The 18,884-nt window shown below is 39.7% G+C and overlaps 1 protein-coding gene across 3 annotated transcripts; it reads right to left on the reverse strand.

Moving 5' to 3' along the window:
- Positions 1–274: 274 nt before the first annotated feature.
- Positions 275–17,117, reverse strand: LOC116331280 (flavin-containing monooxygenase 5-like). Of its 3 annotated transcripts, none has more exons than XM_031753903.2 (11): positions 17,010–17,117; positions 4,618–4,756; positions 4,292–4,480; positions 4,031–4,196; positions 3,811–3,953; positions 3,425–3,621; positions 3,047–3,182; positions 2,731–2,950; positions 2,498–2,570; positions 2,053–2,305; positions 275–1,950 (listed from the first exon to the last, which is right to left on the reverse strand). In XM_031753903.2, exons 2-11 carry the CDS (start codon positions 4,747–4,749, stop codon positions 1,804–1,806), a joined length of 1,656 nt encoding a protein of 551 aa, XP_031609763.1. In that variant the 5' UTR covers positions 4,750–4,756; positions 17,010–17,117; the 3' UTR covers positions 275–1,803. The 3 variants fall into 3 exon arrangements, with proteins under 3 accessions (XP_031609763.1, XP_039463470.1, XP_039463468.1); XM_039607536.1 differs by lacking the exon at positions 17,010–17,117 and adding an exon at positions 10,613–10,814; XM_039607534.1 differs by lacking the exon at positions 17,010–17,117 and adding an exon at positions 7,261–7,330.
- Positions 17,118–18,884: the final 1,767 nt, after the last annotated feature.

Genomic DNA, 18,884 nt, shown 5'->3' on the forward strand with positions numbered 1-18,884 from the left:
AGCTTCAACCACAAGATGACTGGATGAAGAGTGACTGGAAAGCAGACATTGATGATTAACTAATTGCAGTATAAAGTGTATTACACAACTCTAGACATAACAAAAGAATACATATTCATTTCCATAATCATTGCCAGATGTGCTTCTTTTTTTCTTTTTTTTCTTTTTTAAAGATTTTAATCTTGAGATTCATCTGAGCTGGGACAAACTGCTCTTGACCACAGCATTGATTTGCTTTCCACATTTTAAATTTGTGTCAAAGATTACACCAAGATTTTTTAAACTGTGCTTTAATAAAATGAGTTAAAGTGCAGGTAACCTTTTAACTCTCATTTATTAGTGGAGGACCAAACATCCTCTCCAATGTGTTTTGGAAAACAACCAGGAAATAAAATGCCATGTAAGAACTTATTTATATTTGTTACTGATCCTGTCAAGGGAAAGAGAGGGAAAGACAAAGACTCTAGATGTTCTTGCTATCTTGCTAATGGTATTGTTATTTTCTGGAGAATTAATGGGGCACTCAGTGATTCGGTAGAAGGACAGAGAAGTTCACAGCTTGCTTTTGGGTGCTTCTCTGAACTAATGTTAGCTTGGCTGAATTCCCTGTGATTTATTTCTTATTTCATTAAAACATTGTTGATGATGTTGCCACCCTTTTGCCCCTAAACATTCCTTTTAAGGACACCAAAAACATCAGCCTGTTGAATTATCTGATGATATAATCCAAAGGTGTAAACAGCTGAAACAATTACAAAAACCATAATCACTTACAGAGTTATTAACAAAATCATCATCCTTCTAAAACTATACCCAGATTACAGTTTGATATTGCACCTTGCAGATGTTTGTGTTTGTCCCTGCAACAGTCATGGATGTGCTGTAGAACAACGACCCCCAGTGGTCAGAAGGTAAAAGACATGTCTTCACATCAGTGAACTCTTTTTGATTCTGACAGGGTAATAAATTAATTTATTCATCATTGGTCTTTTATTTTATTTTTTTTTTAAATACTTTCTCTAGCAGAAAACAACATTCATGGACAGGGACTTCTAAAATATTTTCCAAACTATATCTTTTAGATAACTAACAGAAAATGTAGTAGGTCATCAATATTAGTTGAGGGGATCAAAAGTATTTTTGCCTTCTCTCAGTCAAACAGCTCTGAGGTAGTTTAATGACAAAATTACAATAATTTGACCACATCTTTTATATTTATCTTATTTCATTGTCTCACATACACCAAGTATGTTGATGACCCCATGACCTTGTATTTGATAAAAGGTTAACAGATTCACAGAGACTGATATTGTTAAACCTCATACAACAGACCAAGACACATCAAAAACAGAACTTATAAATTAATAATTAAAACGAACAATTCAGAGCACATACTGAATACTGAATATTTATAAATTATTCAGTACAGCTTTTAAAGTCTTTAATAATGTAATATACTGCTGACAGAAAACATGATAATCTGGTGTAATATCTTACAGTGTATAACCTCTTAGCATATCAAAGAAATGATAAGTAATCATAGGATCCTAACGGTATGTTACCCTAGAAATGGTTACAGTACTTAAACGAGTCAGTATATGACATTAACAGCTCTTCTTAAGATGGTATTTTATGCAACATGTCAAGCCTCTGTCATTGTTATCAGTGTGGTGTTACTAACTATGGGAATTAGTGACTGGTAATGTCTGCTAATAGCTTCACTGTTATTTCTCAAATTATTTTGAAACCCTAAGTATCAAAGGAGGTGCAAGATGAGATACTGGTACTCGGTTTCTCATTCAATCACACTGATTGTGGACGCAGCTTGGACACGAGGGTGGAGATGGTGGTTGGGTTGCGGTGGATGTAGTAGATAGCAGCTCCTCCAGCCATGAACGTCAAGCTAAGCTTGATCAGGAAACCTGTCGTTGAACCCTGTTGTGCATTCAGCTGGAGGAGACATATGAAAAGATTATAAGAATGTATCTTTGATTGGCTGACCTGTACATACAGCAAAACTCAGAGTATACAAAATAAATGCTTTTTTCAGACCTGTCTAGTTTTTAGAGGTTGGTACATGCGGTCATACTGAGTGAAGATTGCCTTGCGGGCCCCCTCCCATTTCCCTGGTCCCATCAACCGGTACTGGTAGGCTGTAACAGGGCCCCACAGAACTTTCTTAAATAGTGGGAAGTCTGTGAGGAAGAGCCAGAGGAGATTTGGTTGCACTCCAATGTCCTTTGCTAAGTCGTCCATGTACTCAACCAAGTCCACCTGCAGAGGTGTTAACTTCGAAACAACGTAGCTGTAAAGAGGATAAGTCAAAAAACAAATAAGTTAACCAATAGAATATTAGACCCACGCACTTAGTTTTAAACAAGGAAGGGTTGAAAGGTTTAAATGATTTCTTCACTTTTTTGGTAAATGATTTGCAAAAAATATTCTTATTATTACAAATAATGACTACAAAAAGAGGGGAAAATGAGTTTTTAAATACTTTTTTGCAATCTTCTTGGTGTCATTCTCAACAGCTTTGATCATGGCCTGGTTTGAGGGCAGTTTCTTATGTCCTGAAGAGCAAAAGAGAGAAAGCTAGAGTAAAGATAGTGACAAGCGACAATCTGGGTATGTTCTGCAAATCATTAGTAAAATGCAATGTATTTGATATTTTACTGTAAAAGATTTTATTTCACCTCAGTTTTTAAAAATTTTTTATTGGAAATTCCTCACCTTTGAAGACACGAGTGACAAAACGGGCCTGCATTTCAGCTTGAGGCATGATGGCTCCGTCAGAATGGATAAAACCCACAATAGCTAGGGTAGGCTGCTCCAGGTTTGGAGGAAAAACATGTTTGTACAGTCCAATACGGTGCCCAGACTTGTATATGGCATTTTTTGGCAAGTAGGGGAAATCGTAGTTATATCCTGTGGCAAACACAATCAAGTCCACCTGTAATAAAGAGGACAAGAAAGAAGAGCTGAAATTGTTTTAATGACATTAAGAACTGGAATATTTAAAGCACATCAGGTAATTTGGTTCTCTGACATTTTCTGCAGTACTGCCATCATCAAACACCACAGTGGAACCACTGATCTCTTTTATGTTTGGTTTGACGATGACCGACCCAGACAAAATCCGGAAGGGCAGATCGTCATTGATCACTGGGATCTGGCTGAAGAGCCTGATGAGGTGAGGGCAGCAGAGGAAAGACAGACATGTACAATTCATATATAATAATATATTCTGATAACTACTAATAGACAAAAGATGATTTAAATAGTGTTCACTTTATAGCAGATACACAGTTTATGGACAATTTTGGTATGGTGAACAGTTTAGCAAACAAGATGAGACAATCAGCATATATGTGATAGATTGCATTCAGCGAAGCCGTGGAGTTAGGGAAGAATTTACATATCCCACCTGTGTTTGGGTTTGAGGCCATACATGGCGTGATCATACATGGAGTTGAGCTTTTTCTCACCAAGCCAATTGAGAAATCTCATTGGCAACAGCCTGAACATGATATGGACAAAGCGTGTGTTGAACCTGTCCACTGGAAGACCATTGTCAGAAACCTGACGAATGACCCAAGCACCACTACGAGTGCTCAGATACACCTGTAAGACAAGAGACAGAAAGAAGTAACACTAACGTGAAATGGTCTTATCTCACGGGATGAAGGGGATCCTTGTGCTCTTTATTTTAGGAGGTAAAGCTTGAGGAATGAGGATGCAAAAGATGCATCAAACCCATGGGCACACTATCAGACAAAAACAGGGACTGAGAACTTAGAGAGCACTCCCAACCTGCTCTGCAACTCTGCTGCCCTCCACGGCGATGTCACCCCCTGAGTTGCCGATGCCGATGACCACAACTCTCTTCCCATGCATGTCTTCAGGTCCCTTGTAGTCCCAGCTATGGAAGTATTTTCCTTCAAATGTCTCAATTCCTTTCAGACAACAGAGTGGTATTTTTATACGGTCATGTTCTAACATTTATCATGTGGTGGTACAAACATTCACTCACCTGGGAAGTCTTTGAGTGGCAGGTTAGGATAGTTGAAGTGGCCAGTGCAGCAGATAATGGCATCAAAGATGTGGTTCTCCTCGTATCCATCTCTAGTCTCAGTCACCACATCCCACTGACCAGTGCGAGAAAAGTCCGGTCTCTGTTTCACACTCTTCACTTTGGTCTAAAACACAATAAATATAATAGCAGGTGAGTTTATACATATGATATTAATAAAGGGTATAATAAAATTGATCACTCTTCTTTCTATCTTGCTACCTGGAAGCGAATGTATTGCAGTAGTTTAAAGTGGTCTGCATACATCCTGAAGTATTTCAAGATTTTAGAGTGGTGCATGTAGTTGGGGTAGTCTGCAGGGATTGGGTAGTCACTGTAGCACATCATCTCCTTCCACACATTGATAGTAAGGGAACGATAGATACTAGCTCTGTTTGGTTCCGACACTTCCTGCAGAGAAGTCGTTCCAGACAACAGATGTTAAGAAATAATAGTTTCAAATTGCACATTAAATTTTATATGAAAGACATACAAATGTCAAAATAGTCACAGTCAGTAGTGAATCTTTCTCTACACTAAAGTCTTGCCTTGAATTTCCATAGTCCACCCATGTCATCACTGCTTTCAAAGCAGGTTGGCTCCATGCCCTCATCCAGACAAGCCTTTACACTGGTCAGACCACAGGGTCCTGCCCCGATCACTGCTACTTTGTGAACCATGATGGATCTGCAACAGGAAAAAATAATTTATCAAAGGAGAGAAAAGTGAAAATTAAAGTTAAACAAGACACCGTATAGTATGTACAGGAAGAGAAATTGCAGTAAAACTCAATACCGAAAGCTTTTGTAAAGAAGTGAATCCTTATTGGTTGTTTCCATTGCAACATGTATTGCATTGCTTATACAGTTGCACACTTACTTGCCGTATTATGTATGTAACTCTACACATTTAAAATTTTATAGCTGAGAACAAAAGACAGATAACTCCTGTTACAGACAGATTACACAGATAATGAAGCCGTACGTCTTAGAGCATATCTTAGTCTGTAACCGAATGCATTTAAAAGTAATGTTCCCATAAACACGAGCATCTGTGTCAACCTTACCTCTTCTGTATAGAGAGAGATGAAATGAATGATCCCCGTCCTCCCGTTTAAATACTCAGTCAGATTTTAACAAACAAGCAAACATGAAAGGCTTATGATTGATCAGCTCAAAAGTCCCAAAACAAGTCAATAAGTTAAGAAATACTCTTAAGAAGATCTTTTCGGCATTGTTTTTATGATGCTATTTAGAACCAATAAGAATGTCAAGAAGAATGCAAAACTGTGTGCAGTGTAAATGAAATACCTTGATTAAAATATTACTTAAAACATAGGTCCTGAAAATGTCAGGAAAGATATTACGAGAGAGTTCTTCTTGATCAATAAGTTCAATAAGTGTCTTTAAAAAAAATAGTCTGAAAAGCAAAAACAGTAGTTTGACCTGGTACCTTACCTGCTCTTTGTACGCTTAAAATATATCTTACATGAAAATAACACTTACGTAAAAGTTCAGGCAAGAATCAATCTGAATATTGATCTAATTTGCACAGCCAGTCTATAAACCACATAAAATGTTGTTTCATCATGTTTGCTTTCATGGTGAAAATAGGGGAAAATCTAAACATATGAAGAGTGAGACAGGTACTCCAAACACTGTACTTGACCAAGGGCTTCTGCACATATTCATAAAGTATTTGCTTTGTTGTTTTTCAGCTTTGAAACACAAATGTCAGCATTTTCTTATCAGACTAATCGATTTTTGTGTTTGAAGGTATTGATAGGTTTGACACAGTATCTATGCTTTGGCTTCTCTCTTTCTTTTTGTAAGTAAACATGCTGCAGATTCGAACCCTTGAACAGCAGATTACCAACCCTATGTTTTTTTATCTTTAGCTCTCTGAAACTTGGCAAACAGACTTTGCAGTGTTTAAATGTCCCCAGTGTTTCAGTTTGGGTTTTTTGGGGTGTCTGAGTGTTTTTTTTCTAGTATTTGTAGTTTTGATTCTTTTTTATTGGAAATCTGGATTCCTGTTTTGACCTCTAGTTTTTCCAGTAGTTTTGTGTTATTTCTTTTGATATAATTGAATCTGTTTCTGTTTTCCTTCATGGATCTTTAAGTGATGAGTCTGATTTTAAGTGTGTTCTGGTTTATGTCTTGATTTTTATTGCTTGTAGTGATTTCAGCTCCCTCTTGTCTTTCTGTTAATGCCTGATTATCTGCCTGTAATCATGTCCAGTGAAAGTCTAGTCTCTATGTTTAGGATTAGTCCTTTGGTTAGTTCTTGAGTATTCAAAATTGGTTTTCCTTCTTGTCTTGCATTACTTTTATTTGCTCCTTTGGAATTATTCGGATTATTTTCATTTTTGTCTCATTCACGTATAAATCATCTACCCCTGCAAATGATACAACCAACTCTGCCTCCACCACTGGCCACATGACCAGTCTCCATAAGGAATTTATCTATGTTGCCAAACTCCTGTCTGGCTTGGCACTCTCCACAGGTCCTATTTGTCTTACCCTGTCCTAGTCTTTCACATTCCCCTGTCCTAAATCCTTGGGACTTGTCCGCTTGAGATCTCTGTTTTCTGTTCCCACGCTCGCACACAGTTTCCAGATGTAATTAGTTTTCTTCTTTTTTTTCTTTCTTTTTCCTCCCAAACTAAATCCAGTTTCTGCTTGTTTTGTCAATTAGCTTCCAGTTCAAATCATTTCAGTTTTTATATAGAGCCAGTTAACAACAGTCGCCTCATTTCTGGCGAGAACTCACTTCTTTCTGTATTCTTTGCCAAGAAAGGCAAAAGGCTTCTTCCAGATTCCAACCCCCATGACACTCTTGACCCACCCTCTGTGGAATCTAAGAGTAAAAAGCTTGGCTCTCATGTTACACCCCTGAAGGGGCGAAATGATCCCAAAAGTGACAAGCGGGTGTTTCCTCACTGAAAACTTTTACTCAAATCATATATCTCAAATATATAAACAATTTAGAATTAACTAGATTAATGGGTTTACATTCGTACATTACAGCTCTACCATAGGCTGTATTTAACCTATTGCTGGGAGTTTGCTCACACATTGCAAAACTTTCTAACTAATATACATATTCTTTTGGTACTTGGAATAGTATTTCACATGCACCTTTTTCCCCCAAAAAACTCATTTTAGTAACACTCAACACTGTAAGCATACCTGCAGGGGAGAAATAACCACAAAAGTGACAAGTTGGTGTTTCCTCACTGAGAACTTTTCCTCGAATGAGGATAATACTTCGATTTCCCCCAGCTAAATGGGTTGAGACAAAAGCAATCAATCTCAGGTGACCCGATTCAGACCACTTCGTAGATCACAGATAACACTTATTAACTTAATACTTAACAGTAAGGGATGAAGTAAACAAAGTTTACTTTTAAAAAGAATTCTCAAACATATCTTCTAAAACATGTCCTATACCTGTGTAACCTCCTTAGATAAATCACAGAATATCAATACTGTTTGTATTTTAAAAATGTGTTAAAATTTGTTGTTATTTTAACTTCTTACACACTCCCCAACAAAATAGATGTCTCGACATTAAACAATTGCAAAATCTTCTCACAAATGTTTCTACTTTCTCTCGCTCGCTCTTTTTTTTTTTACTAGTCTCTCGTGAACTTGACACTGAAGCTCTTATTCTGCCAGCTTGCACACGAACAAAGGTCAGGGGTCACAGTTTAAAGACACAGTTCACAATCCATAATTGGTAACAGAGTACCACATAAACAGTCTATCAGTATTCTTTGGAAAGTCCATAAGTTATTAAGGGTAATAAACTATGCAGACAGCACTTTCAGTGCCATGGCAATGGTCTTTGTGAACAGTCTTTGAGTTATCCATGGCAACAGTCTGCACGCAGACTTACATGAGTCCATACATTAAGGAGGGCTGAAAGTATGGCTGCAGGGGTGGCAGCCATGGGACGAGAAATGGAGCGTGACACACAGGTAACAACACAGATACTGGCTGGAAACTGTAAAAGGAAGGAATGCTGACCTGATCATAGGTCATGCATCTTGCTGGGTGCCTCTCCCTCTCTGTGGCAGCTAGTAAGGTGCTTTTTCAGGTTCAACTGCTGCATTTGAAGATGGGGATGCATGCGGTAGGTTCCCATCAGGCAAGTTTTAAACATGTAAGTTTATCTCCTGATTTTCACTAGGGTCACTGAACTCCTGACAAAAACTGGCCTTTCAAATTTTCCTCCTGTTGGTGTGCAGTTATGTACAATATCCATCTCTGATCCACCAAGAAGGCCGTTTCTTTCCGTTGACACAGTGGAAGCTTGGAATGGTTAATAATGTAGCTCATACTCATCTCCACTGTCTTCACCAGATTCCTGAATTTGCGTTTCATGCCGGTGCCTCCTTTCCTGTTTTCATTGGTCCCTTTTGGGGGGCTCCAGTTGTCTCTCAAAAGGCAATTGATCACAGGGCATTAAGAAGTTTCCGTGCAAGCCTCTGGAGCATCCTTTTCCCCTTTCTGGTTTCACTTCATAGATTGGCAGGTCAGAACCCACTGAGCTCACAACCATGTGAACTATGTCCTCCCAGGAACAGATTGCCTGGCCTTCCCCTGGGTGTCAGATTCTTAACCAAGACATGTTCACCGGGTTGCAGCACTGAACTTCTTTTGTGTTATAGTACTTCTTACTCCTTTCAGGAGCCTTTTGAGCATTCTGTTTGGCAATGCCATAGGCTTCCTCCATACCTTCCTTCCAGTTCTCTACATACTCATGTTGATGATTGAACCCTGACTTAGAGTGCAGCCCAAAAAGCACATTAACTGGAAGTCTGGGTGATCTCCCATAGAGAAGGTAGAATGATGAATAACAGGTCACATCACAATTGTTTACAGTTGTAGTCATACACCAGCTTGTTTAGGGGCTCCTTCCAGTTTGATTTCTATGTGTGAGTCAGTGTCTTAAGCATTTGCACCAGTGTTCTGTTCTTCTTTCCACCTGACCATTGCCCATTGGGTGACAGAATGTTGTCTGAGACCCAGCCACTCCACTTAATTTCTTTAACTGGCCGAACAGCTGATTTCATTAACCCCTTTTCAGTCCATTTTAAATCTGATAAACAAGGCGGGAAAATTTCAATGTATCTTCTGGGCTGGTTCACCAAATTGACCTGAGATTTTCAAATCTTTGTGACAGGATTGGCTAAGCTGCTGTGGCTGGGCAGTCATGGAGGGCTGTGTGCTAACTTGTAGACTAGCAAAGACTGGGAGTGGTTCTGAGGCTTATAAGCACCGTTAGCAAGGATAAATTGTTCCATTTCTGTTTCTTTAGATTCCATTATAGTCCTCTGCTCCTCTACTTCCCTCTGAGTCCCTACTCTTTCCACATTTTCCCCATTTGGAATTCCACCACCAGTGTTGGACATCTGAGGAATAATCCAAGTGGTGCTTCCAAAATAAAGTCCCGATCAAAAGTTTAAGACAACTTGAAAAATGGCAAAAAAATCATATTTTGCATGGTTGGATCGTAACAAGGTTTCAAGAAGAGCTTCAACATGCAACAAGAAGAAGTGGGAGTGAGACAAAACATTTTTTGAGCATGCCATTTATTAAAAACAAAGCTTAAACTGAAACTGTAATAAAACAGAGCTCTTGGTTGTGGCTCCCAAAGCCCTACTGCAGAGTGACACAGATGGCTGCCTACTGCAATCTGGGTATCATTTTGGACTCAACTCTTTCATTCCATGCTCATGTCAAATCTGTCACCAAAATAGCATTTTTCCACCTAAAGAACATCTCTCGACTTTGGCCATCACTCACTGACTCGGTAACAGACCCTCATTAATGCCTTTGACACCTGCAATGGGGTCCTGTTTGGGATTTCCACTAAAGCCCTGGGTAGACTCCAGTATGTCCAGAACTCAGCTTCTAACAGGCACTAAGCTCTGGGAACATATCACCCCCACTGGCTCCCAGTTAAGTCACGCATGACTTACAAGATCCTTCTTCTTACTTACAAATCCCTCAATTCCCTGGCACCTCAGTATCTCTCTGAGCTGCTGCAACCATACACACAGTCTTGGATGCTACAGTCATCAGCCATGGGCTTCAATATCTTTGGGGACAGAGCCTTCAGTGTGGCGGCCCCCACACTCTGGAACTCTCTATCATATGAGATTTGCAATCACTCGAGTCCTTCAAGAAACTTCTCAAGACAAGCCTCTAGCCTTTGTAACCTCTAGTTACTCTTGTGTAAAGCGTCCTTGGGTTTCTGTACTTTCTAACTCTTTACATTTTCAAAATAGGCTCATTACTTTAGCTTTAACACATGGAAGGGGAGTTTTGTCTCACGTGAAAGATTTATTTTGAACCCATCACAGTACAGCAGAGTAACCTGTTTATCCCGCATTCACGCAACCCTAAATAACAGGGTCCAATTTAGTTTGTTCTGCAGCATGTTTCACAATATGAAAAAACATAATGTCACATTTACAAACCAAATATCTGATTTAAAAATATGAGGACTTACATACCACTGAGCAGTCCTTACCTTTAAATACAACCTCTCTACTTCCTCTTTCTTATCTTTCTCCATCTCTGAATGAAGTTACCTCTCATTATCTCTCTGTGAAAAACAGCATCTGGACAGCAACACACTGTACGAAAAAACTGCACACGGACAGTTTGTGTGTTTAACGATGTTTGTTGAGCTGATAAAAAAAACTGTATTTGGAATTATATGCCACTTAAAAAACATAGCTCCTTTCATGTTACTCTTTTGTAGCGCTAGCTAGATGCTGAAGCAACGCAACCACAAATTAAGGACACCTGCAGTTGGGAGCGCGCACCGGGCAGGTTGACCCCGCCTCCATTCCAACCAACTAGACATGGAAGTAGTTACTTTTGTGAAAAGGTGAAACATGAGTGTCGTCTTGATGCATTCTCAATCATCCAGGAAAGTAAATCTCCAAAAGTTGAATCTGTTCATCTGGACGTAGCGTTTTGTGGGAGAAATGTTTCGTCACTCATCCAAGTGACTTCTTCAGTCTTGAAGAAGTCACTTGGATGAGTGACGAAACGTTTCTTCTTCAAGACTGAAGAAGTCACTTGGATGAGTGACGAAACGTTTCTCCCACAAAACGCTACGTCCAGATGAACAGATTCAACTTTTGGAAACATGAGTGTCATTACATTACTGTTCACTTTGTGGGTTACAACAGAAAATGATAAATTTATTGTTCTCACGTGGTATCGGACGGGATTATTTCAGCAACCCGAGGACGTTTTGCCTGATAAGCATGGCGTTATTCTGAGCGCATGTACAAAAATTTGAGCGCACGTAAAAAAAGTTTGCAGGTGCAAGTGTTGCATTTTGAGGAGAAATTTATTTCGAGCAAAGAAAAGCTAAATTTGATTGAACAAAATTCATTGCTGCGTGCAAAAAGTGTATTTCAGTGTTTGCTATTATCCATACACACACACAAAAGCAGCCCCTCTCGCTCAGTTTTTGCATTTGCGCTTGCTCGCAATGTGTTGCTTGCACTCTCAACATTTCTGCCCTAGTGATGTGTCGGTCACGAACGAAATGGCTCTTAGAGCCGGATCTTTGACGTGAACAACGCGAGCCGGCTCCTTATCGCGTACAAACAGGCATCTCCGAAAATGTTAGAGCACTTTTGCAAATATGTGATGTCTTGTTAATCGAGCAGATATTTGAAGTTTATACAGCACCATTCTCGCATGAAAATATCTTAAAAGTTTATTTTGTGACCCAGAAAGAGTAATATTTCAAACTCCGCCACTCTGTTGCTCTGCCACTGCCTCGTTTGAGTTTTGGACGAAATGGATTCTGGGATATTACATTTCGTCATTTCGAGCTGATTGGAGACCAAAACAGCCAATCAGATTTTTTTGCATCCAAGTCTGTGATTGGCTGGTTTTGTGGCACAACTATAACTGTGTACAGAAAGAGTTGAACGCGCACGGGCAGAAATGTTGAGAGCGCAAGCAACACATTGCGAGCAAGCGCAAATGCAAAAACTGAGCGAGAGGGGCTGCTTTTGTGTGTGTGTGTATGGATAATAGCAAACACTGAAATACATTTTTTGCACGCAGCAATGAATTTTGTTCACTCAAATTTAGCTTTTCTTTGCTCAAAATAAATTTCTCCTCAAAATGCAACACTTGCACCTGCAAACTTTTTTTACGTGCGCTCAAATTTTTTTTACGTGCGCTCAGAATAGTGGCACAAAAATAACGCCATAGATAAGAGGATAATCACGGCTGTGTAAACTCGATTCATATAAACTTTAAAGCTCAATTTACCACGTTCTCAACAAGTAAACGGCTCGGTGTTCGTTTCCAGACCTCCTATAAAAATACTATTTTCTGTGATTGTTGCAGAACAAAAGTTAGGTCTGCGGGAAACAAAAATACTGCTTTTTGATTACATCACTGAAAACAATTGTCTAATTTATTCTTGTAAAACACATTTTTGTAGCTGAAAGACAAGAGTGATGGATACTGTTTGTTCATGATAACGGCCAAACGGTATCCTGCATTCTTGATATTTAGTTCACAAACACTTCTTATAATGACAAACTATTCCTGATTTTTGTTTTAGATGTTAGCTCTTTATTACGTAAAGTTACAGGAGGATACCAGGCTGACCCTCCCACAATTTGTTTCCCCCAAACAGTACAAAACTACTTCCATGTTGGTTTGAATGGAGGCGGAATCGACTGGATCCGCTCTCCCTTCCCAGTGCGCGCTCCTGACGCAGGGGAAACAAATTCTGTCTGGGAAAAAACACCTTGGCACGGTTGCAGGCCTTCAGCATCTAGCTAGCCCTACAAAGGAGTAGCGAGCATAAAGGGAGCAATTTTTCTAAAGTGTCATCTAAAACCAAATACAGTGCTTCTATGAGCTCAACAATTATCAGTAAACACAAACTGTTCTGTGCAGTTTTTGTACAGTGTGTTGCTAGGTAAAGGTCCAGATGCTGTGTTTCACAGGGAGAGAATGAGAGCTAACTTCACTCAGAGATGGAGAAAGATAAGAAAGAAAGGGCAGGAGAGGAAGAAGGTTAGATTTAACGGTAAGGAGACTCAGTGGTGTTTGATAAACTGGAAATTTGAAGCTTACTTGTAAGTCCCTTGTGTTTTTAAATAAGATATTTGGTTTGTCAATGTGATATTATTTTTTTTTAAATTGTAAAACATGCTGCAGATCAAACTCAGGAAGACTGCATTATTTAAAGGTTGCATGAAAATACTGTGGAGGTTAATGTGAGATAAACAGGTTACTTTGCTGTACTGTGATGGATTCAAAGTAAAGAACAGTGTGTTGGACTGTTGCAACATGCTAAGCCATCAAAACTGATTTTAGGTTTCCCCACAGGCTGAATCTCCCTTCCATCATTTTCTCTGCTCATGCTTTAATCACCAGATTCAAGTTGAATACATTTATTAGAATTAACATTTACACTGAAATAAAAAATGTTATTCCCCTACTGATAATATTTTATTATTACATGAATATAGCACAAGGTTCAATTAGCTTTGAACAAAAATATCTGGTGGAACGTCCTCCAAAGAGCTACTTTTTACTTTTTTACTCTGAGTACATTTCATAACTGGTCCTTTCCCACTTTTACTTGAGTAAAGAATTTGAATTAGTACTTCAATTTTTACTAGAGTACTTTACAACACTCTAGTAAATCTGTGCTTCTGCTTAAGTACAGAATATCTGTACTTTTGCCAACTCTGCCCACTCTCACTTATGGCTATGAACAATGGGTAATGACCAAAAGAGGAAACCAGGAAACGCTGGAAAAATTTTATATCTCAGCTGGCAGGGGAATATCTCAGTATGCCCCTGGGGAAACCGGAGGAAGTGGCTTCTCTGCTTTGACTCCTGCCCCTGCTACCCTAATCTCTATAAGCAGCAGAAAATGAATGGGTAGATGGCCTGGCAAAAGAAAAAGCCTCCTGTGAAAGTTAGGGTAGCTAAAAAGCAATATCAAAATGTAAATAGCCTAACACATCTAAAAACATCTCATTCCACCTCAAACACCATCGACTTAAATAATAGCCTACCTGCAAAACCTACAAGCCAATCATGTTAACTTCTCTTCTGATGTGATTGACCCACAGAAACATTTAACTAGATATTCTTCGATCTAAATTCCGTAAGCTTTTCCCTGTTTTTGGCTACACCATCAGGTTAGGAAGCATATATAAAAAAAAATCTAAATAACAATAGTAATTTATCCATCAGCTAAAATTAGTTCATTCTACTTATACAGTAAAATTATCTGTTGAAAGGATCACACTTTTTCAGACTGATATATCTAACACGCAGCAACTCTCTACTGCAATGTTTTGCCAAAAAGACAAGAAGAAGTGAATCCTCTTTGATTGTTTCCATGCTTTAAGAAGTGCACAGTGTTAGCTGTTTACATTTGTCACATGCTACACTATGAGCTGTGAGCTCATCACTGGACCCACTTCAGTTTGCCTACCAGCCTGGCATTGGAGCGGATGATGCCGTAATTCACCTCCTACATCGTTCCCTCGCTCACCTGGAGACCGCTGGGAGCACTGTGAGAATCATGTTCTTTGATTTCTCCAGTGCCTTCAACACCATTCTTCCCTCGGTTCTGAAGGACAAGCTGGAGAACTCTGGAGTGGACCATCACCTCACTACCTGGATTTTGGACTACCTCACCGACCGACCACAGTATGTGAGGACTCAGGGCTGTGTGTCGGACAGGGTCGTCTGCAGTACGGGGGCCCCACAGGGAACGGTTCTGGCTCCGTTCCTCTTCACTATCTACACTGCAGACTTCTCCCACAACTCCACCCAGTGCTTCCTGCAGAAGTTCTCTGATGACTCTGCAATAGTCGGCCTCATCACTGATGGGGACGACAAGGAGTACAGAGGACTGACTCAGGACTTTGTGGACTGGTGCCAGCTGAACTACCTCCAGATCAATGCCAGTAAAACCAAGGAGCTGGTGGTAGACTTCGGCAGGCACAAGCATCCTCCACTGCAACCACTGAACATCCAAGGTATGGACATTGAGGCTGTGGACAGCTACAGGTACCTTGGTGTTCATCTGAACAGCAAACTGGACTGGACTCATAACTCAGACGCCCTCTACAGGAAAGGGCAGAGCAGGCTGTATCTGCTGCGGAGACTCAGGTCTTTTGGAGTGGAGGGCCCACTCCTGAAGACCTTCTATGACTCTGTGGTGGCCTCAGCCATCTTTTATGGTGTGGTCTGCTGGGGTAAATGGTAAATGGCCTGTATTTATATAGCGCCTTAATAGTCCCTAAGGACACCAAAGCGCTTTACATATCCAGTCATTCACCCATTCACACACACATTCACACACTGGTGATGGCAAGCTACATTGTAGCCACAGCCACCCTGGGGCGCACTGACAGAGGCGAGGCTGCCGGACACTGGCGCCACCGGGCCCTCTGACCACCACCAGCATCTCTGGCAGCATCTCTGCTGGGAACAGGAAGAGACTGAACAGGCTGATCCGAAGGGCCAGCTCTGTTCTAGGATGCCCTCTGGACCCAGTGGAGGTGGTGGGAGACAGGAGAATGGCGGCTAAGCTGTCATCCCTGTTGGACAACATCTCCCACCCCATGCGTGAGACTGTGACAGCACTGAGCAGCTCCTTCAGTGGGAGACTGCGGCACCCACGGTGTGGGACGGAGAGATTTCACAGGTCTTTCCTCCCCACTGCTGTCAGACTCCACAACAAAGACTCTAACTGATCAAACACACACATCCACAAATGTGCAATAACACTAATGTGCAATAATCTTTTCTGGCATCGTTGTATTTTTACTCAGTTGTATATAGCATTTGTATTCTATTTTTATCTTATTGTATATTTTATTCTATTTTATTCTACTGTATATAGTATTTTATTTTATTCTATTCTGTACAGTTGTGTACTGTATTTATTCTTATTTTATTTTATTCTAATTTTTGCTTCATAACTTTTGCACTGTCCACTTCCTGCTGTGACAAAACAAATTTCCCACGTGTGGGACTAATAAAGGTTATCTTATCTTATCTTATCTTATCTTATCTTATCTTATCTTATGACATGTACATATGGTGGTCATGAGACACTGCTCTATAATGTTTTATTTAGTCATACAATATTTTTTGTCACTAGTTAAGTGTGAGCATACTGCTATTGAGTGGAAAATGGGGGTTTGCTCCAAGTGGAATAAAAAAAAAATTCATTATTTAGTTTAAAAAAACCCCACATGTTTCATTTAGGTGCTTTACTGTACAAATAGCAGAACAAACTGTTCCCAGCACATTGCTGATTACACAGTAAACATTAATGGGTTTAGCTCCATTTATATTTCTGGATTCCCAGGATACTGCACAGCACAGCGACCCTTTGTCCCCACTTCTGTCATAAAACTTTGTCAGTTCCTAGAACTTGAACAAAGGCCAAAGGTGATTTTGCTGTAATAGCACTGAAACTTTGGAATGACCCTTTGGATGTAATTTGCTCAGCTAATTTGCTCTGCAGTCATATTTTGGCAGCCTGCTGATACTTTGCTTTTACAAGCCTGCTTTGGATGTCAAACCTATTCTGTACTTTTAACTTTCATCTCTGCAGCTATGCACTTTACAGATTATCTCTTTATCGCAACCATGCACAGCACAGCAATGCAAGAATGAAAATGCAAATATTCTTTTTTGGGTAGTCATTTTGTATCATTTTTCAGCCCCGACTGTCATGCAATTATTTTTTAAGTGCACCTGTGGGAATCAGCCCCCCAAAATGCAGAAAATCCAGGGATGAGAAATTATAAATGCACTTGTGCTATCCCAAAAAATGTGTGTGCATGTGTGTCAGAGTGTGTAGGGAAACAAAATTGAAGGACGCCAGGTTTCTTTCTTACCTTGATCCTTGTATGTTTGTTGGCTCTATGTCTGGAAAGAGGAAAGAGAATCATCAGAGCACTGACTTTTATAGCCCTACTGAGACAGCGACCAATGACATGCTTCCCCCTCCCCAACATAGGGATGAAAAGACCAAATGTTCTTCTAAGATCGATTAGAACGCACGTGGTACTCGTCATGTATATAGATGCATTGTATTTGAATATTGAAAAAAAAGAATTTAGGTTGTTTTTTCTTTCAAAGAAACATATAGAAAAAAAACGTAATAATATATTCCTGTAGCATATGCTGTAAATGGGGGCGGTCTTAGCTCGGATGATTTGATAAAGCAGTTATCACCTCATGGGTGTAATTGGCACCCTGTGACACCAACCCAGAGTCCTTTGTAGCTGTGGACAGGCATAAGCTCATTAGGGAAGTAAAGCTAATCGGACAGTTAATTTAGCATGTTGTTAGATGACTTTTATAAAAACGTAACAAAAATTGCAACTAGTTGTAAAACAAATATTCTTTGCTTTACTGTAGGTGGTGTATTTGAGCAGAAGCTAATAAACAACTGTAAGGGATGCTCTTTGCGTTGCGTGAACATGTGCGCATGCCGCAAAATAGGTAAATGATTGATAGCCAGCTGCCTCCCCGACCGTGTGCCCAGTTTGGACATAGATCACAGATGGCTTGCAGACAGTGTGTAATTATGCATGGCTACTAGAAGCCATAAATCAGAGTAAAAATCGGGGTCAGAAGGTCCGTGGGTTAAAAAAATGCCCCCGATGCCCGCTTTGTTGCTTCTTTGAGTTGGGTGTCCTAAGGCTAAATGATACTCTACTGTAAAAAAACAACAACAGCAACAAAAAACTTGTACACTTGAGCTGCAGAATAGTGAAGAAAAAAGAATAAGCCATGAGCATATCAGAAAATCAAAGAGAGCATATAAGGTAGTAGAGAGATAATACAGATGGAAAAAGTACAGAAAAGTAACACCGACAGAGAGAGACAGACTTTGCCCAGCCTGATGGAAATTTCCACTCTGGCAGTGAAACGAAATCTAACAGAAACTTCAGAAGAAGTTCAGCATAATGCAAAACAACAAAACAAGGTTCACTTGTAGTTGTTAACTGAGGCATTTCACCAATATTATATGCATAAATAAACTTAACAATAATTACTCTTAAGCAATAACAGCTTTGAATTCTGGGACAGTCTGGAACACACTTATGTGTTCTTCATGGTAAAATCTTTTCTTTATGGTCTTCAGGTTTAGCCAGGAGTGTAATAACAAACTAAAATGCAAAGCAAACCTGCTTTTATTATTATTTTTTGGCTAAAAAATATCTCGATAGATGCAGTGTGCTTTTTTCTATAATGTACTAGCATGCTCGGGAGTTTGAATAATTGGCTCGGTTTTCACCGTACAGTTTTGTTTGGCTGAAAAGGTTCAGTGTGTTCAGTGTGTTGAAATGCATGGAAAAGTTTCAAATGACCCCAAAAGGGGTTGAAACGGGTTTATCACAAGCCACCACCCCCACCCCCTTTTTTAAAGAAACATTTCCCTGTACAGGATCAGTCGCTGTCTGGTCTAACTGGTATTTTGCCCTGCAGTAGTTCCCAAGTTAAAAGTCAGAAGAGGTTTTTTTTGACACCATGTTTTTACTATAGGAAGCTCACTCAGAGGTGGAAATATATGCATTAATAGATAACTGAGTGGTACTAGCTGTGCTGTGCTAGTACCACTCCAGTATGACCGATTCTTAAATCAGCGGATCTTTTCATATTTTCAATGATTATTTTCATTATTTAATTGTTATCACAATAAAAGTGTTTGGCTGACACCAGCCAGCGATCATTCTGCAACATTAGGAACTTGGAACTCAGGA

The sequence above is a fragment of the Oreochromis aureus genome, linkage group 23 (assembly GCF_013358895.1).
Source record: "Oreochromis aureus strain Israel breed Guangdong linkage group 23, ZZ_aureus, whole genome shotgun sequence".
In the NCBI taxonomy this organism is placed as follows: Eukaryota; Metazoa; Chordata; class Actinopteri; order Cichliformes; family Cichlidae; genus Oreochromis; species Oreochromis aureus.